Source organism: Bacillus rossius, chromosome 1 (genome assembly GCF_032445375.1).
Source record: "Bacillus rossius redtenbacheri isolate Brsri chromosome 1, Brsri_v3, whole genome shotgun sequence".
NCBI lineage: Eukaryota > Metazoa > Arthropoda > Insecta > Phasmatodea > Bacillidae > Bacillus > Bacillus rossius.
The window spans coordinates 110,576,073-110,599,861 of record NC_086330.1 but is presented as its reverse complement, the minus strand read 5'-3'; the positions used below and the strand labels follow the sequence as shown (position 1 = coordinate 110,599,861).

The 23,789-nt window shown below is 34.6% G+C and overlaps 1 protein-coding gene across 7 annotated transcripts in view; it reads left to right on the top strand.

The window, feature by feature from the left end:
* Positions 1-23,789, top strand: part of LOC134542087 (tyrosine-protein kinase Src64B) — an 87,880-nt gene that overhangs the window by 15,049 nt on the left and 49,042 nt on the right. For 2 of the 7 annotated variants that reach the window (XM_063386053.1, XM_063386038.1), the window contains exons 2-4: positions 11,991-12,144; positions 15,015-15,125; positions 16,893-17,007. In XM_063386053.1, coding sequence (XP_063242123.1) covers positions 12,105-12,144; positions 15,015-15,125; positions 16,893-17,007 — 266 coding nt within the window. In that variant the 5' untranslated portion in view covers positions 11,991-12,104. Of the gene's footprint in view, positions 1-9,095; positions 9,228-11,990; positions 12,145-14,697; positions 14,795-14,978; positions 15,126-16,892; positions 17,008-23,789 lie in introns of those variants that run through there. The other 5 variants (XM_063386028.1, XM_063386018.1, XM_063386047.1 and 2 more) reach the window with 4 other exon arrangements.

Genomic DNA, 23,789 nt, shown 5'->3' with positions numbered 1-23,789 from the left:
CTTTAAATTTGTATGCAAATAATTTAAAAGAAATAAAATAAAAATACTGGACTGATATTATAAATACGGTTGCTAGAGTATAAATTCAATCAAACTATAACAATTAATAAAATACTCAGTATTTGATATTAATATAAACATGTGTTTAAAATTAATTATTTAATTTTCTAAAATAATAGAGATAAAGTTTAATTAATAATGAAAATCAATATATATATATATATATATATATATATATATATATATGCTGATTTTTATTATATTTTATTAATTTGAATTATTTATTCATTAATAATGTAATAATTTATTATTTATAATGCAAATAAATTATACATACGGGAACATAATCATATGTAAATACACTCGAAAAAGTTTATAAACATAATTTCTATCATTAATATTCTCAATAAATTACTATTTTAATGATATTGAACAGTATTTGATACTTATCACTAAAGTATAAGATTTAAAAGCACATATATAATTTTTATTTGTATGTAGTTTTTTTTTTTCATCCTGTGAAAATTTCGGTGGATGTAGTGCTCGCATCGTAAAAATTCACTCATAATTTTAACATAACTCGCCTAACGAAACATAACTTCAAAAATATTAAAAAGAGAGCTGATGCTGCACATTGTTGGTTGTCTTCCAGTTTATGAAGAAAGACACTAATTTTATAAACTTCTGGTTTTATCAAAGGTTAAGAAATATAGATTATGTACAACTCTAATTTAATGGATGACCAAACCTTAATACAAATTTTAAAATCCTCTCACAATGAACACATTTTAATGAAAATGCTATAGGTTTGTTAGTCATAACTTTCATTAGCGTTGGTTAAGCAAAGAAAATTGTTTTCGCCTTAGTACATACGTTTTTCGCATGAAATGTGTTATAAATGGCGTGTTTATTTCGTTTTAACTCGCTGCCTGCCACTTCTCGCCGAACGCGTAATCCCCAGCACGCCAGTTCATCCACAACTATGCCACAACGTTCACCTTTAAGTTTTTACAAAGGAAAACTGTCGAAAGTCAGTACTGAAGTCGAGTGACCTCTACAAACTCTAGTCACCGCGCTGCCACGTCTGGGGAAAGGACCGAGAGTGCCGGTTTTGATGGTTACGCACGGAACCGTAGACTGATCTCACGAAACAGCACGCAAACGGAAATGGACCCATGCGGATTAGCTCGGCAATGCTAAGCTTTTCCGTTTACGTTTCTCCGTGCGACCTTTGAATATATATACTGTATAGAAGTCGCGAGTGGATAGGATTTACTCTACGTTTTTCAGAAGCGAATGATGAGCAGCTTGGGAACTTCACCGCTGCAGTGCGATGCCGTAACGCCCTGTATCGTCTTAGTTGTTATTTACACGTTAGAGCGCAGCCCTGTCGCCCGCTGTCATTCCCCGCACCCCCCATCTATCATTCACTGCAGCTCAAGTTCTTTCAACGGGAGGGGGAAGGGTTGTTTGAAGAGTTAGACACTTGTCCGCTAGGGACCACCACAAGTCGATGCCCTAGAGATGGTGGCGATTGCGGCGGTGAATTAACCAACTACCTCAAAACCATATTAGAAATTTTAACCTGGACTGGCGACTTCTATTCAGTATATATATTCAAAGGTGCGACAGAGAGAAGTCGAGTACGTGGTAGCCCTTTTGTTTATGTTCTAAGTACGTTAAAAATTGTTTCAAGTGCAAGAACACCTAGTGTTCGATTATTACTTTGTAGTTTATTTTTATTATATATGTAAATTTTTGTCCGTGCTCTAATCTCGAAGCATTATATGTATATATATTTAATTGAATTAATAATTCGTAATCTTGAAATGCAATCTCGTTGGTTGACATGGGTTACGTTTCCGTGCACTGTGGAAGCAGCAGACGCGTTGGTGAAATGTTCTGGGATATCCGGCTCCGTTTACGTGCCATTGTAGAACGGGCTTTACCGCTGCCCGAGTTTGTTGTGTTAGTGGACAAGTGTAGATCGCACTGTAGCTTGGGGGGAGGGGGGGGTGAGGAGAGATTACTCTTTCGTGCTGGGACACGATCACACTGTTTGCTGTAGCTATGTTTTCAACTACAACGCGAAATTTAAATTGCGCGAGGTCGCTGATGCTCATCTTAACCAAATGTGTGTTTGTATTCGGTGAAATAAATAAAAGTATATCGAGTTGATCCAAAAAATATTTTGCCGTAGAAAATGTATGGTATATCCAATTGAATAATTTTGTATTTCAATTGTGTATTTTTTTTAGATGTACATTATCAGTTTTTTACACATGACATTATCAGGCCAAAAGAGAATATTAGTTTTGTTGTGCACACATATCTGTATCGAACGAACAGTTTTCTCTGTTTATAAACTGTAGAGTAGGATTTAAGATGGGTTTTTAAAATGCACAAGAAACGCAAGAAGCAAAAAGTTAATGAGAGTTTCAAATACTGTGCGTGCATAAAGTACGCAGGACGAAAAAATGCAAGCATCGGCCAAATCTCAATTTTTTGCGTTTAGACTTCTATATTTTGAATTGAACTGTTCTGATACACATATTTTAAATATGTAGACATGAAATGTATGAAAGGCTAGGATTTTCTTTTTAATACTTATCACGTTTTCACTTACTGAACTATCGCGTAGTGAAAGCAAAATACGCTTTTAAATCAAGTCATTTAGAACTTCACACGTTTTCGTAAATAACACTTTATAATAAGTCTGTTGAAATTGTTTTTCTTTAGTCAAACAGTTTCAATTTGTAAGGTTGAAGTGGTCGTGCGATTTGCGTGTTTTATAAACTGTTTTAGTTCTTAAATTTTTTGTGTGTTGCGTCTTTGCGCTCTTAGCCTTTTTTTGCAAAGTTTACGAACCCAATCTAAGAACAACGTTAAACATCGTACTCGTGTTCCAGTGTTAATATAGCACCAAACATGCAGCCATCAATTAGCTGGATATGTAAATAATTTGCTGCAGTGGGGCGTCGTCCATCCAGTGTAACGCATCCTTACAAGGCGAGACGTCGCGCGGAAAGGAAGCGAGAGCCACCACCCTGTTGCCGAGTATTCCTCCTGAAAGATTGATTCAAAACTGGCGCGGGAAGAGAGTCTCGCAGACTTAGGGTGGTATTCATATTTATGTCTTGAGCAATTCCTTCGTCAAAAAATTCTTATATGCATTCTTATTTAAATATTTGGGTACTATAGACGTTGCTTGAGATTGTCTCAAGTTATTGCAAACAAGACGGTCGTGATGAAGACCATCTTATGATAGTCCCATATTACTTATTTCTGAGAGGATATTCTCCTGCATCATAGTCGTTTCTTGAGAACACCATCGCATACGCGTGTTTCATAATTGCTGAGACCTTGCTTAAGAACTCGAATAAGACTGTATTTGCCAAGACCACGGCATACTTGTCTCAAGAAATTGCTTGTTCTGATCGCAGTGTAGAAAATGGCAGATTCTCGTGGACCTCGTATTTTTAAGGGGGTGCCTCCCATTTCAGGTCATGATTTTATATTTATATTAATCACTGATCAACTTTTAGACTTTTTCAATTTTTTAACTTTCACGAAATAAAAAAAATATATAGAGCATACTTTTTGCATAATTAGCTGCCAAAGTTACGTTTTTAACGTTTTTGGGTTGTACAAATAAGAAGAATTTAATTTATTGCAAAACTGAAACTTTTTAGGCTTAACTGTAATGCCACTGGCTACTTCATGATATGGTTTGCATTTCTATATCAAAAACTCATTTCATGTTTCTTGGCTGTCAAAATCGTAACAAATTTGAGAATTTTGAAATACCAGGCAAAATTAATTAATAGTTTCTGAAAGAAATTCAAACCATTTCTTGTTTACGATGTTTACGAAATCCATTAAAAACAAATATAGCATATGTATGAATTTGTTACATCTCGTTAGAGCAATACCAAATAATTTTCATAATGTATTTTTAACATGACCAATTATAACTGCAAGGGGTGGAAAAAGCAGCAGTTAAAGGACAAATAAATTCATAATTTCTTTCACTTTTAAATCGGTTACAATTTATTGTAAATCTTCAAATACTATGTAAAACTTTCTTCTAAAACAATTTTTGATAAGACGAACCATTACTGAAAGGAATAGACAAAAAAAATTGAAATAGAAAAAAATATATTACTTCCGTATCCTGTACACTATCAAATCCATTATTATTTATTTTTAAGTTTTTAAATATTATTTTAAGCTTTTGTTGGAAATAAAGTTTGATACGAGCAATCATTACCGCAAGGGGCGCAAAGGAACTCAAACACTATTTAAAAATTTTGACTGGACAATTTTTGATGAGGCGAAATATTAATACTGGAGGTCGAAATAACAAAAGAGTTTTAAAAAAAAATTAATTCCTTCCTACGTAGCCCTACACTATCAGATTCGTTCAAACTTATTGTTGAATTTCTAAACATATATTTTTCTTACTTATGTTAAAATTTATTTTGCTGTGTGGTTAAATATTATATTTTTATTAAACTAATATTTACGGTACCTTATCCCGAAGCTGAAGCAGAGTGAAAATTTCCACAAAAAAATTACAAAGAACAGTTTTTCACTACCTGAAAAGTTTAGAATAGCAACATAAATAATATGGTAAAATAGGTTAAACTGTTTCCTACGTAGTATTAGCAAAAATAACTGTAGAAATGTAGTAGAGCTATTTTAACAAACAGTTTAACCTATTTTATCGTATTATTTTGAAAATATGATATTAAATCGTTAGATACATTGTGTCTTAACGTTCAACTTGCACAGGAAATACAATAGTATAGCAAGTTCTTCCTTTCATTCAATTCAAGTCACACAAGTTGAGATGTACTAGAAGGTGTGCATGCATCATTGTGGTCGCAAAACACCTGTTTTTTCAGGTGTGATTCAAGAGTATTAACACAATAAAAAAACTTCCTCGCCTCATCGTACAATGTAGTGATATATACTCACAAAATCTTGCTACTGTAAATAGCCTCAAATTCTGAGGTTTCCGTTCTATGTGTGAAAAGTAGCAGAATTTTTAACGAACGAGTCCAGTCAGCAAGGTTCTTGTATGTTCGTGTCTTTTCGGCTGTCTTAAGTAAGTGCTTCGTGAAGCCGTAAGTACGTCAAACAAGCTCTTGCTTGAGCACGCAGTCTTCACGAAGATCATCTTGTTCACTTACTGTGAAACATGGATGTTGAAATCGCCGCCTTGAGAAATAAGACTGTCTCTCAAAACACAACTGTGAATATCAGCCTTAATGGGTCCCTAGCCCCGCTCATTATGAAAGTTGAAAATGCCGTCTTTTGTAATCAATACTACGTCTACGAGGGTTTCCTGACTATGCTTTTTTGATTGCGAAAAACATATGTTATAGGTTCATTAGTTTGTTTCGTAAGGATGCGTGTTTTAAACACACTGCAGCGCATTTCCGTGACCCCTTAAAGCTCGGCTGTACCCGCTGTTTCAAAGTTTTCCTAATTTCAGATCTTTATGAAGTATTAAAAAAAGAAACTATATAATATAATTTCCATACGTTTTACCAAGCGCTGTGAAAACATCGTGTAGTAAATGTGTCGTGAATTACCACAATGCAAATAGTCAGGCAAGTTTTTTAATATTATGTTTTTTTAGTAAAATTAAATTAAAAAGGCTGTAAATCGTACAGCAGATGTATGGGTTGAAACACACAAAAAAAAAAGTTGCATTTTTACAAATGTGTTTGTATGGTTTAGTCAGGGGCGCAACAACAGGGGGGGGGGGGGCAAGGGTATTTTGTCCCCCCTCTGGAACCTTGAAGTGGGGTAGTAGTAGTTGTTGCGCCCCTGGTTTCAGTGATCTGGTAACACTAAAGGGAGATAACATAAATAACTATACACTAGTTTTACCTGGTGACAAGCACAATAAATTACAATACAATTGTCTGCATCGTATTAAACATTAAGTGCCCTCTATCTCGAGTCAATTCAGCATGGCATGAGTGCTTATAGAGGTTCTGTATATTAATACAGAATTTTTTTTGGTAATACAACTTTTACTTTTCTTGTAATTGCACAGACGACACAGGTTTAAAACCTATTTTTGAAACTTTACAAATATTTGCTTTTACAAAAATATATTTCAGTTCCAATTACATATTTTATTGGTTTCTACGTACTACTAATGTATTTGTTTGTACTTTTACAAAAAAAAATTCATTTCCAATTACACTTTTTTTTTTACTGTGCGATAACTTGTAGGGCATATATATGGTGAGAAAATGTGCTACGAAATACAAATTATCACAATTGTTTTGTCAAAGGAAACCGATTGTGATCGTCGGTGTTTAGAGTCCATAATATATGTTTATCTTCATCATGTTCGTATATTTGCTGCGAGGTCAGGTTTTGTTGTCTGCCTTCATTTACTGTTATTTTTGACACTGCCTTTTCGTTGTTAACCCACTATGTTCGTCTGCGCTATTTTTTTTTTCGTGACTAAATTCCTTCCACGGAATTTAAGTTTTGTGTTCGTCTATTCGTCGTGTTGTCCATAATACCTGTTTAGGTACATTGTTGGGTTTACCGGTTTGACATAGCTGGTTTAGGATTGTTCTCTGTAGGTTATGTTTTCATTTTTATTTCTTAATTGGCGTACATTATTTTTTGCCTTGACAAACAGTGCAAAACTGCAATGGCGTATGTTCAAGAAATTGTATTAAATCAAAATTCCCCATTGCATGAATGAACATAAAGAACACATTGTTATAGTTGAGCATTCGTAGAAATGGGCAAATTAAAAAATAATAGCATATAAAAAAGGGGGGGGGGGGGAAACCACATGGTGGATGAATCTAGGTAATAATAAAAAACTTTTATTTGCAGATTGCAAACCAAAACCGTTAAAAATTCAAGTTCATTGAACAAGACACTGCTGATATCGATATGATATGAACAGTGCTCGCCATGATAAATGTTTCATTGGGAGAATGACTCGCCTGTCGCAGTCCATTCTGGAGCTATATGAAGAAGTTGAAAAGCGGATGTGGCGAATGCGTCATCATAACGTGTCTCATCACGCGATGAGACTTGCCTAAGACGTCACGCCAAAACACAAAACACCAACGGCCGCGTGGACGACACAGCCCAACCACCCATTTTCTTAATCTACACTGGTGCTGTGTGCTGTTTCCGAATATTTAGGACGTGTCCTTTACGGACGCAGCCTTAACGAAAGGATCCTATAGTTTCAAGGCTGCATTCAGTGATAGACTAGCCGTGAAAGGATATCCGAATTCTATCGACACTAACAAAACCTGGCGTATCAACAAATAAATATTCTTTTTCCGGCTATAATTTTTGTTTACAATTTTTTAACCACTACATTTCAGACGGTTTGTACCTAATCAAGTTAATCATTTGCCAGCAGTTAGCTGGCTAAGACTGTTGTTAAATTTGTACTAAAAGACCGCGTCACAAACATGCGTGAAAAAACGCGAGCTACTCGTCCCTCTACGAAAGACTGCATCGGTCATTCTGTAAGGTTCCTTGTAACTATTCGAAAGGTCAAGCTGCACTTTTCAAAGATAGTTTACATTGGTTGTCTAAAATAATGAAACCTCAAGAATGGACAGCAGAGATCAATACATAGCCACACGGAGAACAATCCAATATCAGCCAATGTCAAATGTCTTTGTTGTCCATTCTAGAGATTTTTCTGTGACACTGTAAACCAGCAATGGCGTATGCGCAAGAGGTGTTTTTTTTAATCGTAATTCTCTCCCTCCCCCTATTTCCCTATACGTGCCTAGCTCCTTGATCAAAGAGGGCAGAGACTCAGAAGCTTTGCGTTGGTTGCCGCTAGGAGCGTACACAGATTTTCATTTGGTGTGGGTGTGTGTGTGTGTGGGGGGGGGGGGGGGGGCAGGGTGGATAGAACCACTTTTTCCTTTGTTTGCTTTCAAATTATTTACATTTGTTGGTAGGGATGTTTACGTTGCTCCGTGTGACCTATAGAAGCCGAGTACTTGGTAGCCATATTTGTTTATGTTCTAAATACGTTAAAAATTGTTCCAAGTATAAGAATATCTAGTGTTCCTTTATTACTTTATGGTTTATTTTTATTACATATGTGACTCCTGCCCGTGCTATAATCTCCAACCACAATCTTTTTTTATTAAATTAATATTTCGTAATATTGAAAAGCAATCTCATTGGTTGCCATTCGTTACGTTTCCGTGCTATTGTAGAACGGGCCTTTAAGCTCTACAATATCGTATAGTAAATATCTTGTGAGAAAATTTGTGACAACAAGAACATTTGTGACCAAACGACAAATGCATATAATCGATGTAATTTACTAGGAAAATACCTTGATTAATATGAACGAAAAAGAAATGAAATAACCAACTAGGCGTACGGGACCGAGCTTTAAGGCGTTAACCAATAATTGGCAGGTTCGTGTGTCATGTAGGCAAAGTGTTAAAGGTTAGGTCCGGCCAGAATATAAGCCTCCGGTGGCTATAAATCGACGGAATGTCTGAATTGTTACGGCCTTGCGCCTCGTTGCAACCAAGACGTAGCATGTTTCTGCCACGGAAAGAAGTCTTTCTTTTGGAGTTCCCACCATTAACCTCGCGGTAGACCCAGAGATTATTACCACGAAGGGGAAACTCCTACTTAGCGCGAGGTGGGAAGGCCGGCTGGTCGGTAGTCTTCTCACTCGGCCAAGGTTCTTCCGACCGACGATTTTTCCTGTGGGTACATAACTGAAATAGTATATTTGCAAATAATGTACCTTTAATATTTCTTTTTTTCTACGAAAATAGCGAGTTCTTTCTGATATGAAAATTGCCTGTGTGCTTTTTCGGCAGCATGCATGTAATATTCGACTCACTAGAGGATAGCGTTGGTTTAGTTTGTTGTTTATTTGAGACTTAATTCACCTTGGGGATAGGAGACAAGGAATGATCGGAATAAGGGGCAATGACCTTGTGCGGAGGAGGGTAGGAAGGAGAGCCCGTGCGTGGGAGGTAGACAGAGGCGGCACTCGTTGCTAGGGTGGATAGGGCGGGAGTCGAATGGGCCGGTGGAAAAGGTGTTGGAGGTAAGTGTGAAGGACTTAAGGAGGAAGCTTAAAGGGGAGCGAAGGGGGGTGCCACGGGTGGAAGCCCAATTGCCAGCGGATTTATAAAGTTCACTCCGCGTCTGCTTTAATGCGCACTCACATTCATGAGGTATATGTATGCTGTCATTCCATCGTCCAGACTTTATTTTTTCGTGTACTGTAAATAAGTGTTTCTATATTATTACTCATTTTGTTCCTTTGTGAGTCGTAAATGGTGTACAGTGTTTAATTTGGATGCTCAAGTTACAAAGAAAATGCCTGATTTTTGTTTTGTGAATCTTCTCTTCAAAATCTGAACTTTCATCCTTAATAAATACTGTCGAATCCCTTGTGCTAGATGTCTGTGAGTGGATGCCGTTTATAGCATGGAAGATTTGTGCTTTTAATTGTGCTTCATTGCCGAGTGTTGCCATCTTTTTCTTTTTGGTTGGTTGCTAGCAAAGAACATGGTTTACAATTTTAAAGCAGTATAACAAGTTCACCTGAAAAAAATAATAATTTGCAAGGTAATTTGGAACCCACTTAATCATGTGTTCCCGTTTTCCGTGGATGTGCATGAGCTGAGTACCCGGTACAAGTCGTATTCGGGCATGCAAGACCCAAGCCGCCTGGGCATTGCAAGCCATCGACTTGAATAGGGTCCTTTTTAGACCTAATTTACTTTTTGCATGTTAAATATGCCCCACAACCTTTATATGAATATTTTTAACTGAAGAGCGTATTGAGAAATTTTCCCAAAACTCTGCAGTTGTTACTTCACTATCTTTGTTATATTATTGCAAGTATCCATGACAAATAATTGGAGACACATTTAGAACTTTATCTGCTTACATGTTTGTGTTATTTGTGGTTTCTTGTAAATTATTTGGGCTTGGAGCAATACTTTTCACCCAATGCATTGCATATTACTTTTATTTAATTAAAATAATTAAATGTGAGTTTGACTTTTTTTTTAAATTATATTGCTTTAAAATTAGCAGAGCACTAGATATTTTTACATTATGCATGAGGATGAAGGTTTAAAATTGCTTTAAACTAAGGATAAAAGTAGAAATAAGCAATGAATTAGAGCAGGGAGGTTTCACTTAACATTAGTAAATGATTAGTTATTGCTGGTATACCTAATAGACAAGTGTTTAAAGGTCACAATCACTTCAAATTATTTTTTGTTCTTCTAATTAAAAAAATTAAGCTTTTATTACATTCAACAAGTTTACTAGATACTCACCTGCAAATTCTTTTGTTACCAACAACCTGCTCAGTGTTATCACATTGGCTTGTTAACTCGCAGCTCACTTTGTTCAAGTGAGTTAAGTCGAAGACTAGTATAATTTTTAGACTACTTGCTTGGCATTACTATGTTTTGATTGGTCATTGAAGTCTCGTTAAATTGTTTAAGTATGAAAGTGTTACAATAGTAATTATTTTGTTAATTTTATATTTAAATAAGTGAAAATAATATAAATTTAAAAATAAGGTACTAAAAGAATAACACTGTAACATTAAGCAAACCCTTATATGAACGAGTGAATAAGCAAAGTTTATTCTCTCTAGGTATTTGATACCCACGGAAATAATAACTTGCTCAAATGAATATGAGATTTTTTACAGACAAGTAGATAGTAAACTAGCCTAATGAAATTGAGGCTTAAGCTATGCTTTAAATAGACCCCTCCCTTCAATTGCTTTTCTTAATTATTTTTAACATTTTTAAAATAAATAAAAAAATTCAAGCTATTTTTATCTTAATGTACTGGTCTACAAGGTTGATTGTTATATCTGGTCAATAACTTGATTTTAAAGTGAAAACCTCTCACAACAATGCATAGCTTTCTACTATTTTAATTCTTAAACAGTTTTAAATGGTTTTTGATCCTTATTTCTTTGTGCTTAAGGTCTACCTATATGTGACAGCTCGGGTAGGCTGCTTAGCACTGCAGGTGCCCATAATTTTTGGGCGTGTCCGGAACCACACTATGTGCTGGCCGTAATGAGGGGCTACTTGAAACATCAGGTTGGAAAGGTTCGGGTGAGCGATGAATGGATATAGTCTGCCTCAAGCTTGGATTGTAGTTCAGAGCAAATGGCATTCACTGTTACTAGATTGACTCTACCCAACTTGTCAATATTAAAATTCTTAATAATTTATATACTATCAATAATTATATTAAGTTTAAGTACAAATTTTTTATTTTACAATATTTTGATTTTGCTAAGACCATAAAATAGTTTATTTTGATGGTATTATTACAGTTGTTTAAAATTGTGACAGAAAAGAAAAACATAAATTCTAAACACCAATTATTATTTCACAGGATAAACTATTAGTAGCAGTCAGTCACTATAAATAACAAAGCATTACATTAATTTTGTCCTATGGTAAAACAGAGCCAAACATTTTATTATTAAATGATATAAATAATTATGAAAATAATTGTTGAAACCAAGAGGCGTCTTTTTGTTACACTTCCCTAGAAGTAAGAATCGAATACAATCAGATGATGCTCTTGATGCAATACAACAAGAAAATATAAAATTCTCATTCCAAATTTTCCTTTTAGAAATAACACTTTTTAAGTACATTTAAAAAAAAAATTTCTTTACAACATAAAGTTTAGTCTAAAACGTTTGTGCACGCTGAAACAAGGAAAGCGCTAATAGCAGATATTGTGCACTTGAAAGAGACAGTAAATACACATCGCAGTCTTAAGGATGAGACTCACTATGGTGTCAGGCAGGTAGTCTAAATTCAGAGATGATCTGGCCGGGCCCATTCATAGGCTTCTAGTTCCACATGGTTTATCCCCTAAACAAGCGAATAGTTATCCACACAGTAGTTTGATTGTAGTTGGTGTGATGCTGTGTGCTCCAGCTAGGAAGGTCTGCAGGTGCGATGCACGCTGTGCGCACTTATGTGGGCGTGGACGCATAGCTCTGGTGGCAGCAGCGCATATCCGTGCACGACCTGAGCTGTCGCACTGCCGAGATGGGGAACTGTTGTTGCAAGTCTGCGTCCGATCCCAGAGGTAACTACTTTGTGAACATTTTAAGTAATTATTTGTGTGTTGGGTCATCAAAGTCACTAAGTTTCCAAAAGGTCCAGAATTGTAGAAAAGGTCACTAAGAAATTTAATTTTGCATTGATGTGATGTCTTATAGTGTAGTTGGTAGTTTCAAAAATATGCTTAAGAAATTTTTTTTTCCAAAAACAAATTATTGGCAAATAGTTACTACATTTTTATCAGTTTACATGGGATTACATAGAAGTCATGCGAATGCATGGGAAGGTTGAGAAACATCACTAATATTATTTCATTATTTATGCCACACATTAAGCCTCTGTCACACTGTTGAATTTTTCTTCACCAACCATATTTTACATCAAAGTTAGAGAAATAATTTTGGACAGTTGGGCTTTCAATTTCTCCATCAAATAAAGTTGTACAAAAAAAACTTTAACGTATTTTCAATCCAGTCATATTATAAAAATTATTATTGTGTTTAGCTAGCTTAAAATTTTAATTTTAATCTTATTTTAAATTAAAATAATGTATCAGATTGCTGGATGGTAATTGAAAACTTTTGATTTTTTTGCATTTGTTAACTTTTAAAACATCTATATATTTACATATGTTAAAACTCATTTCATAATAAAATGAATGTTCTGCGATGATTTAAAGTTATAGACATGTCATTTGCATTTTACAGATAAATTATTTTGCATACAACAATGATATTTATGTTAATTTACATTATTAACCTTTATAATCTCCTATGGGGTCATAAATTTAAAGATTTTTTTACTCTACTGCAGCTAATTAGTTATCCCAACTGTACAGTACTGTTGTTTTGCAGTAAAAATATATTATTAGGTTCGTAGCATGTAAATTTATAACAATAGTTTGATGTTTGATAGGCTTTTTCTTAATAGCCCCGATTATTCTTTATTTTTGCTTATTTAATGTTCTGGTGGCCCGTTTATGTTAGATAAATGAGACTAGTATACATCAAAGTTGAGCTTTCCAAAATCATTTTCCAAATGGTAATTACTAGAAGTTTAAATGTTTTTGACTTTGTGCAGTGAACTTCATGTGCTCTGTTCTTAAATTATATTTTAAGAACAGAGCACATGAAAATTATGTTTTGTTACTGGGTGTTCATACTGTAATTGTTGGGGAAAAAGGTGCAGGTTTTTGGCCCATCCTCTTCCTACTCTTCTGCACACAGATTAATGCCAGTGCTGTTCCAACTTCCCTTATGCTAATATGTTACCCATTGTTCCTATCTTGACAGGGTGATGTCCATGTTAAATTATTCAGCTACTGGCAAGTTTGCTAGCTACTTTACTTTTTTATCTGTTAATTAATTACATGACTAACTAAATGCGACTACTTGACTCTGATGGTCACCTCTTTCTGTCACTGAGTGAGGAGGAGGAGGAGGTTGGTTGGATGATGATTTGTCCCCTGCTTCAAAATATAAATTGGCTTGAAACTTTTCCATTTCACTTCTTAACTTTGTTCAGTTCCTTTTAAATAGCTGTGCAAAAAAATAACATAGTATGAGAAAACTGTTTTTATTATTTTTGTAGTAATGTGATTGTACACAGATTTTAAGGAAATAAAATAAAATTTGTTAAGGGTATAAAGGATAGTATACTTTTTATTTTAGAGGTTCATTGGGCATTTGACAAATAATTTATTTGGGCATCATTTTTATCTGTTGAGTGATGTCTGTAGTAGGGCTGGGCCAATGCCGATTCCGATTCTTAAGTATCGGCCGATATTCAGAGTATCGGCATTTGCAGCATCTGTAAAATATTTGCCGATACTTCACGCCGATACCTCAGTCCAAGTTCTTAAACTGTGTTATATTGTTTTTGTTAGAAAAAAAATCACTAAGGAATAGTATTTCACGCAACTGGTTTTTTGTAAGTCAAAACTAATTTTTAAAATAATTGCCTAATTTTGTAATTTATGCACTATTACCCTAAGTTTCCTTCCCACAGTGCTACTGTTTTAAAGAAAACCGGTCGTGTTGATTGTTTTAAAAATACAATGTAGCCCGAGAACCATAGAGACGTGCATACCTACTATAAATGTATAAATGTCCTTACAGCACTCGCGATCATAGAAACAGTTGCTGAAGAACGTCTGAGTAGCTTGTCCCATCTCCATGTTATTTATATATCTATGGCTTTGCTGATGTTATGTTGTGTTTGTTTACAATTTAGCATTTACGTTAGCTTGAATTGTTAAAATCTAAACCTAAAGTGATATTTTAAAGATTTTTTTGAGTGTGATGGTACGGCTGGGAAGAGAAGTGAAGTTTGGAAATACTTCATTCTTCAATCAAATGAAGATACCAAGGGCATATTTTTATACCCTTATGAACAAAATTGGGCAATGCTTAAACATGTGGGCTGAAAAAAAGTATTTGTGTGTGTTTTATTAATATTATTGTAAGATGCATGTTAGTAAGTGTTTTGACCGTTTGATGGTACTCTGTCATTATAATATGGAAAAAAACAACTTTATAAGTAAAATATCCTTTCATAACATAAACATTTCTTTGGTTAGTATCAGCATCGAGTATCGGCCCACAAGAATCGCTATTGGTGGAATTGGTGAAAAGTGGTATCGGCCCAGCCCTAGTCTGTAGTAATTTGGCATCAAGGTATGTTTTTGAAGTAAGTTTTTTTTATAATTTGTCAGTTAAATCAGAAGTGCTGTCACGAGTGAAAGGTGGCAAGGTGACTTAATTAACTTAATTCTAGATTATTATTTAGTTAAGAGTTGATGCAGATAACATTGTTCGTGGACTTGTTCCGCCTAAAATGTGCTGTGTGGTGTGATATCAGTGTTCCGTCATGGTTACGAAATGCACAATGGTACAGACACTGGCGACCTGGGAAAAGTCGGTGACCATTATATCTGCGACCCCACCAGACCTATCCGGATGCACAACCCGCGGGGCACCGACATCATTCGCACTCCAGCAACGCCCTGTAAGTTTCTCGCAACTGCTGTTGACTGCTTGCTTCTAAGAGGTTTTCACTGTACTTAAAGTGTGGACAGGGCATGATTGGAAAATAAAATTAGTATAGTCCAGTGGTGGCCAACTGGCAGCCTGTGGGCCTGATCTAGCTGTGAAATCTCTCTATTCAGCCAGTATACTGTTGCGTGTTAGCCACTTTTGTTTGCATGTATGTAGAACAAGGTGTTAGCAGAAAAAAAATACATTATGCACTCAATAATACTCAAGATATTATTTCTGTTTATGTAGTCTATATATTGTTTAATAAAAAATCTTTCTTGATTTTTTTTCTTTTTTTAAGATTGACTTGTTACTTCATCACATGCTGCATTTATTGGTCACTGTACAGAACTGAAAAAGAAAAAAAGTAAATAAAATTTAATATTAATTTATGTGTGTATGGCCCTAGGGTTAATTTCAAAAAGATTGAAGCTGTTTGTTCAATGACATTCGTGTGAAAGATGAAGCTGTTATTCCAAACTAATTATTCCGTTAAATAAAATACTTTGTTTTCTAAAGAACCGGGCTTGCAAGCCATTTATTAGTATTTTTTCTTTCTTTATATATATATATAAATTTATTTAGTTGTCAAACTTAGAACTTAAATTATTGATAATTTTACTCATCATCAAAGTGAACTCATTCATGGAATAAATAGTAATTTCTTGCCTTTGAGGGCTATTTGGAATGTTCCAAAAGGTTGTAAAAACTCGAGAGGGAACAGTTACACCTTTAAATGATGAAGAGATGGGAATAGGGCATAGCAACTAATGTAACATTTTTGTAATAATGATTCATTTGTTTCATCTGAGATTTTGTATATATTTTTTTTTCTAAGTGTATTTTCAGAGTCAACATTTATTTATTTAATTGATAAGGCGTGCCTTCAGTCATGCCCTTTGAGCTGGCTGGGCTTAATAGTGACAGCTTGAGGGCTATTTGACTTGCTGAGCTCAACCTAACCAGCCCGACTACATGAATGAAATTGTCCGGCATCATTTGGGAATCAAAACCATGCCCTCTCTGAAATAGACAGGGATCTAGTGCACACAGTACCCCAGTCTGACATGTATTACATTTTTCACAATTTAGTATTCTTTATAAAATTATGTACAAAGGTATATCTTATTTCTGTTTTCCAGTCACCATTCTGAATTGAATATGAATGATGTACATACTTAGTGATGAATTCACACCATGTTAAGTATGTTTTCAGATGGTAATTATTATAATCATCTCACTCTTCTCCATGATTTAATTGTGCCAGCTTGAGTAACAAATATCTTACTAAAAAAGAAGAAATAAAGAACTAGACATAGTTGGTCACAGTATAGCATTTTACCAGTTTTCTCTCAAATTCAGTGGTTGGAATATTATAGTGTGCATATTTTATATGAATACATTTCTGTGAGTGTGTTTATGAGGTGGCAGTGCTATTATAAATGTTATCTTGTGCTGTATGCAAATGTAGTTATTTTTTTAAGTAATGTATGTTTGTGGTTAAAATAGGTATAGATTAATAACAAATATTAGTGAGCAGTTCTAAATGTATCCCAGTGATAGTGGAAGTTAACTATGTACCATGTGCGATTGCAATTTAAAAGTTTATACCATCATAACCAAAATGTGTGCTTTTGAATATTCATGTCACACTATGCAAATTAGTGTATATTCACAAATATTTAAGTTCTCTTAAAATAATACTGTCTAACTGTGTCTTATTTTTATATTCTGTTAGTTGCTCCAAATTCACACTGTGGTCGGATAGTCGTTGCCATGTACAACTTTGATGCCAGACAAGAGAGCGATGTGTCTTTCTCGAAAGGAGATCGAATGGAAGTGTTGGACGACAGGTGAGATATCTATTTAGTATATGTTGGATTGTTACCTGTTGCTTTTGATCAAGTTCTCATGTGTGTATAGCAGGAAAGTTCACATGTTATAGCAGGAAATCATTAAATAAATGTATAGCTGACCTAAAAAAAAAAATTTTAATGTGTTATATATCGTTGGTAAGATGCCAATTAGATTGTAGTCTTTGAGACTGCTTGAGTATTACCAATAATCTTATGCAAGTCATTTTATGCTGACTTCGGGGAATTACTTGTTCATTGTCTTTTTAAAGATGATTATGAAGCCAATCACAAAATGCATTCGCTTTTTCATTAGGTTTTGGTGAATTATTTATAAGTGATTTAACTTGTAGTCTGTTCGTAATATCTTCATATTTTGTTTCATCTTTACTTGTAACATTTTATATTCCTCTCAGAAATTTTATTTTTCTTGCAACATGCTGTGATCCCACTTCATCCTTGTCCTTTTACTGAGCCATTTGTTTTTATGTATTGGTTGTTAACATATCTAATACATCATTGGGGTAGAAATATTGTTGTTAGAAACAATAAAAACATTAAGGGAGCTGATAATTTGGGTTACTTCAGAGATTCACCCTTACTGGATTTGATTATGAGTATCAGAAAACGTGATTATGTGATATGGCTAAGGAAGAAAGAAAAAATGTACGGACATAGCTTAAGCTTTACTTTTTTGAGACACTTAACACAATAAAGTAATGTAACTGATATTTTTGATTTTCAGATTCGCTGAATTATTTACCATTATAAAAATAATTTTAAAATATTCACAAACTGCTTATATTCTAAGCTTTATAAACTAGTATATAATTTAAATATTTAATACAGTAAAAATATTACATAATAGGTGGACATACAACTGTAAATGTTAAAAATATTTTTGCCATATTTATCAATATCGAAAGTAAAAGATACAAGGTTTTTTTTTAAAATTAATGTATAGTTTAATCTGTTAATAAATCCTTCATAAAACATAAAATAGAGCAAAAAACTTAATTACGTTGTAATATTAGTTTGATGTGATGTATAACAAAGGAAAGGTATAATGTTATCTAGGTCTCAAGTTAAATGCTAGTTTGCCAACCTGTATTTACCAAATATTAATCTTTTTCATAAAGGGCTTGAGAAAAAGATTTTCTTAAATTAGTTTAAGTGGAAGCGATTAAAATAAATATTTTACCCAAATATGTTTCAAAACATTAGTAAATCAATTTTATGGAATTAAATTCTGCTCATAGACTTATACTTGCATAGACATGCTGAACGGAATGTTCTCATTTCATTTATTTATCCTGGAAGTAAGCTCAAAAGAGCACGGTTTATTCTTCACGGCTTATGGGCTGGACATTATGTATGTTGAGTGCTCACGAACATTTCAGAGAACAAAATGTTCGTAGCATATTAGTTTGTGTTGTGCTGTTCTTATGGTTAACCAACAATTTTCAGAGTGTTCTTTGCTAACCAGTATTGATATTTTGAATGCATTTGATTTATCATAAATTAGAATTAAGCAGTACCAATTCCATGCAGATAGGTTTGTACTTGATGATCTTTCTGCTTAATCGTGTCGTGGACAAAAGGGGAACGTAAGTTATTAAAATATTTGCATTTATTACAAAAATAAACGCTTTCTTCCACAAAATAATTTGTCAGCTTACTTCTGAATCTCCTACAAAATAAATTTACTCGAACTGTTACTCTGACAACGTGAAAGGATGTGTTTTAAGTGTCTTATAATTATTGTTTGCACGACTTTATTCTCACTGTGAAATGCACTAAATAAACACTTTATTTATGTTAAAATCTTTTTATTGGGGAAATATATTTCTAAGTCTATTGTGCACCTTAGGTTCCGAATGTAATCTGGTACAAAATAACCTCTTTCTTGACATAATTAAAAACATCTGACCTGTGTTTTGTAGTTAATTGTTTGGTTATAATGAGTAGGGGCATGCATATGGTACATGTAGTACATATGGTACATGTCTGTTGCAATACCAATCACAGTAATCCAGTGCTGAAGCAAACTCATCCTCAGTGGCTCGGTCAAGTAAGCCAACGACTTCTCTCGCAGACGGCCGCCAATCACGAGGAAGAAACCGCTAGAGCGGGTAAACCTTGTAGCTGTCTGATCGGCGTTCAAAATTTTTTGCGTAAAATGCTTGCCCCTAATAATAAGTTTAAAAACTGGTTTTATGCCCTGAGAAAATAATATTTCAGAATTTTAATTTTACATTCGTGTGGTTTTAATACCAGCCAAACGTGACCACTGCAATTGTGTAAAAGAGATAAAAAATGTTTTTGTATACGAGACCCCGTGCATTTCTGTTTTTTTTTTGTGGGGTAATATGAAATTAATTTTCATATTCATAAAGATTTATTTAAAAACCAGTAAACTTAATGCTAGAGACTACTAAATAAATTAATTCATGTGTAAACAGTGTTTTATATGAAATTTTTTTTAGATACAACAATATAAGAAAATTGCTTAAGATAAATGTTATTCCAAAACTTATTTCCTGAAACGATTTAAAACCTTGCTTGGAAACAAATACAAAAAAAAATTCACATTTTTTTTTAATCTACTTGTCAATGACAAAAACCTTGCATTTTTTATTTCTGGAATTTTGTTTATTCTTTACGAAACTGGCAATTCTTCACATAATCGTAATATAACAATACATGGTACAGAATAATTTTCGTAGGGACTTTATTATTTACACGTAGAACAATTACATTTCATTTTTGGTCACCCAACAAAGCTTAGAGGTTTTAATGACACACAACATGCAATTGATGGTGAGAACCACATTAAAACAATATATGTTTGGGATATCACACATAAAGTTGTTAGAGATTACTTCTGACGTTAATTGAAAGTGAATTGTATGCTCTAGGGCTTTTGATAAAATTACAAGGTATTAAAATAAGTCTCCAAGGCTATTCCTTGCCTCAGTATTTCACCAGGAAAATTTATTTTATGAAATTAAAATAAAAGTTTGCAACAAATGCAAGATGCTGTCTTTTTCAGTATATTATTTTTACATGTTTGCGTTCATAATGACTTTATAGCAAGATTCTTACCATGCTAACTGCTATTATTTTTGTAGCAGCAAACCACGGTCTGATCACCATCTTTGCCTTGCTGGGTGGATCTTTAGGTTTCACCAGTTTATTAGAAATGAACAAAAACAAGGTGTGATTCCGTCTGAATTATAATTACTCCATACTAAGGAAACTTATAACAGATACAATAAAATATTAACGTACAATATTAATTACATTCTCAAACAGCTCTCGAGTATAATCAAAAAAAAATTTCGGCCGGCCGTACATGGAATTATCAAAAGTTTCATTTACTAAAAATACATAATCCAATAAAAAAAATACAAATATGTCTAAACGATCCCAGGTTATCAACTTAAAGTCCAGAAATTATGTTTATCTAATTAACTGCATCTGACGACGTAATTTAAAGAAAGTTCAGAAAAGGGTCAAAAGATATAGAAGCACCGGAGGTCGGGGCTTCGTTTCCCGGAGATCACGCAGGTACATGATGCCAGGGCGCTTGTGTCCTGTTGTGGAAGGGAGGTGAAAATGCCAATTCGGCGTCCGGCTCTCGGACCCTGTCTGGAACAGTCCGAATCAAAACTGATCAGAACTTGTACACAGACAGTATACGGGGCAGAAAATGCCCGGAAAAGTTAAGGGGAGGTTGAGGAAAGTCGCGGATCGTCACTCACCAGACAGGGGAGTTGGCTTCTGTTTACTGATGCGTCGCCCGCCAGGAACTGGATCCCGCGATTACGCGGCTGGGCGCGGTTGATTTCTTCATTTCAAAAAAAAAATAAAAAGAAAAAAAATAACTATTACATTTTGTACTACGCAGACGGACTAAACTACTTAAAAAAATTACAGGGATAGTATCCCTTATATAAGCGACTACATAGTCGGTTGCGGCCGGACGGAAGTCTTGCAGTGTCTCGTCGACTCGCCGATAATCAAATGGACCGTCTGTAGTCGCGGCGCGAAGTGTCCCGCGGAAACCGCGTCTCGTAATTAAAGGTAAATTTTGAATCAAAAGTGGAGGGGAGGGGGCTGGGAGTCCGGACCGAAAGGTCCCGAAGTTCCCCGAGAGGGCGTCATAAAAAAAACTCTGACTGAAGTCTCGAAGTTGGTAGCACTGGCCGACTTTAGCGCTACCTGTTGAGAGGTGTCTGAAATAAAAAAAGAATCGACTCGCCCAAGGCGTCTGCTTAAACCAAGGGTTAAAGGGCGCAGTCTAGTGCTACACTCTGGCGGCCGCGAATTTGCCGCTAGGTGTCGTGGGGTGGTCATCTTGGCACACACATTTTTTATGCGAGTTGTCCTTGATGCTGGCCAACACTTGGCGGGGTTAACGGCAGGGCAATGCTCCGAAGGTGAATTCTCAGAACTGTGAGGGGAGGGTGGAGTAAGGGGGGACAGAAAACGCAACCTCGCTGGGAACAAGCATCCATGACGTGCTCTGAGAAATGGTAACAGCTCGTCCAGAGCTGCTGTAGGCGGTTTTAGTCATGAAGTGAAGTAACGTCACAGGACTGGGACGTGCCTGTAAGCGAGGGAAATTTTAAGCGAGCTGCCAGCAAAGGATTAGATCCGCAAAATATCAGATACGTCTCTGGGAAAGGTGCTTCAGACTACTGGCACAAAGTTTAACTTAGGGGAGTACACCAGCCTAACAAAGTGTAAATCGCCCTTTAGTAACCAAATTATAGAGCAAATAAAATTTCCAAAAATAAGTTTAAATTATATAAAATTAGAAAAAAAAAGTGTCAAAATTCCTAATTTCCGGCACAACTTATACACCATTAAATCTGCCTTTTACCCCAAAATTATATTATTTAGTATAAAATTAACACCGGTAGTCAAATATGAAAATAAACTTACTATTTTTTAGTTACCTCAAAGAATAATCATCACTTGTTCTTACAGCAACTATGCATTAGGAACTACGAGTGTAGTTAGTCAATATATTTTTGGTTTTGCTATTGGTTTTGGGTTTTTGGCTATAGATTATGGCCCTCAGTATTGGTAAAATAAATGTATAAACTGGAAAAGACTCTAAGAACTAAAAATCTTAGTAACAAGTTTCTTCTTACAAATATGGACAAATGTACATAGAGTATCCATAACTTGGTTTGGGTTAAAAAAACACAATGTAATAAGTTATTTTGGGACCACAAAATATTTTCTTATTGTTTAATTCTGTGTATTTAGTGGTGGTTACTTCTAATAAGTTTAAAATTGTGTATTATGTCTTATCTTGTTTTGTATCATTCTGCTAAACGGCGAAACTTAGGTTGTACTTGACGTAGTGACTTGTGTTCAGACATCACGGAGAAATGTGAAAATGTAACAAACTTCAAAATACTGCCAACATACTAATTACTACTCTAGTTCACATAAAGCAAACTTAAACCAATTACAGAAGACGGCAACTAAAACATTACACCTTTTGTAAGACGTTAATGCACTGAACTATACTTTTGCGTTTTCATTGCCAACTTAATCAGGTGTTTACTAGACAATATTACATTATACGCAGTTTTGGGCAGAGATGTTTTCAATGGTTAATTTTATAAAGTGTTCAGTTAAGGGTAAATGGATGGTATGCAATCACAATATACTATACTGCTGCTAAACTTATTCGGTGTGTTCTTACTGCTGGTGCCAGTACCATTAATAGTACTCGTTTATTTATATATAGACCCTTTTGTTGTGTGTGTGTTGTCGGGACGATATACACTGGCTGTCACTATTTTTCAAAATATATATATAGACATATATATATGTGTCAATGGTACTGTTATGCTCTTGTACTCTGACCCTTAGAAACATGCAAAAAAAAATGTTATTTATCATAAAACACACACTCTTGGACACAGGTAGCTAGGTAACATATATCAACACATAGGGATAGAATTCAGGTTTTTATTAATAATAAAAATTGCTATTCATCAGGGACAACTAACATATGTGTAGAGATAAAAATCAATATTAATATAATTAGATAAAAAAAATCACAGAAAAACAATCCTAACGATACTGAACATGACTCGTGGATATGCGCTTATGTAAATTAAAACATCAGGAAAATACGTAGCACACATGAATCGTTCAGAAAAGTTCGTTAGTGTATGTTCAGAAAATAAATCAAATGATGTTTTTACGGACGCATTCTTACATACCAGAAAATGTTTGAAATCATAGCACAATTAATAATTAGTATGATTACTGTTTATGTTTATATTTGGGTTCGTATTTGCCTTGACTTAACTCAGTTTATATGGTAGAGACACGAAACTTGTACTCCCATTTCACCTCTGGGTATCACAAAATAAAATAATAATTTAAATCTTGGAACTAATAATTCATGACGTAGTTCAGGATAATTGACACCTTTTACGTGAAAACTAATCAGTTTTTAGTCAAATCGGAGTTATTTACGACGAAATTACATACAGCTGGGTATGTCTATGGGCGATACAAAATGCAAGATCTTTACTTACAGATTTTCACTCCTAATAACATATCCGTCAGAATATGCCCTTATAATCTTACACATTATTTATTTATACGTCGTTTAAGCTCATCCTGAGTGTCGGATGGCATAATCTAGCTAGCTATATTTTAAATTTAAAATAGGCCTCGCGCCTTTGCGTCGGCATCAGACGCCTTCATACAACCAACCTCCTTATTAATTAAGACGTTCTAGACGC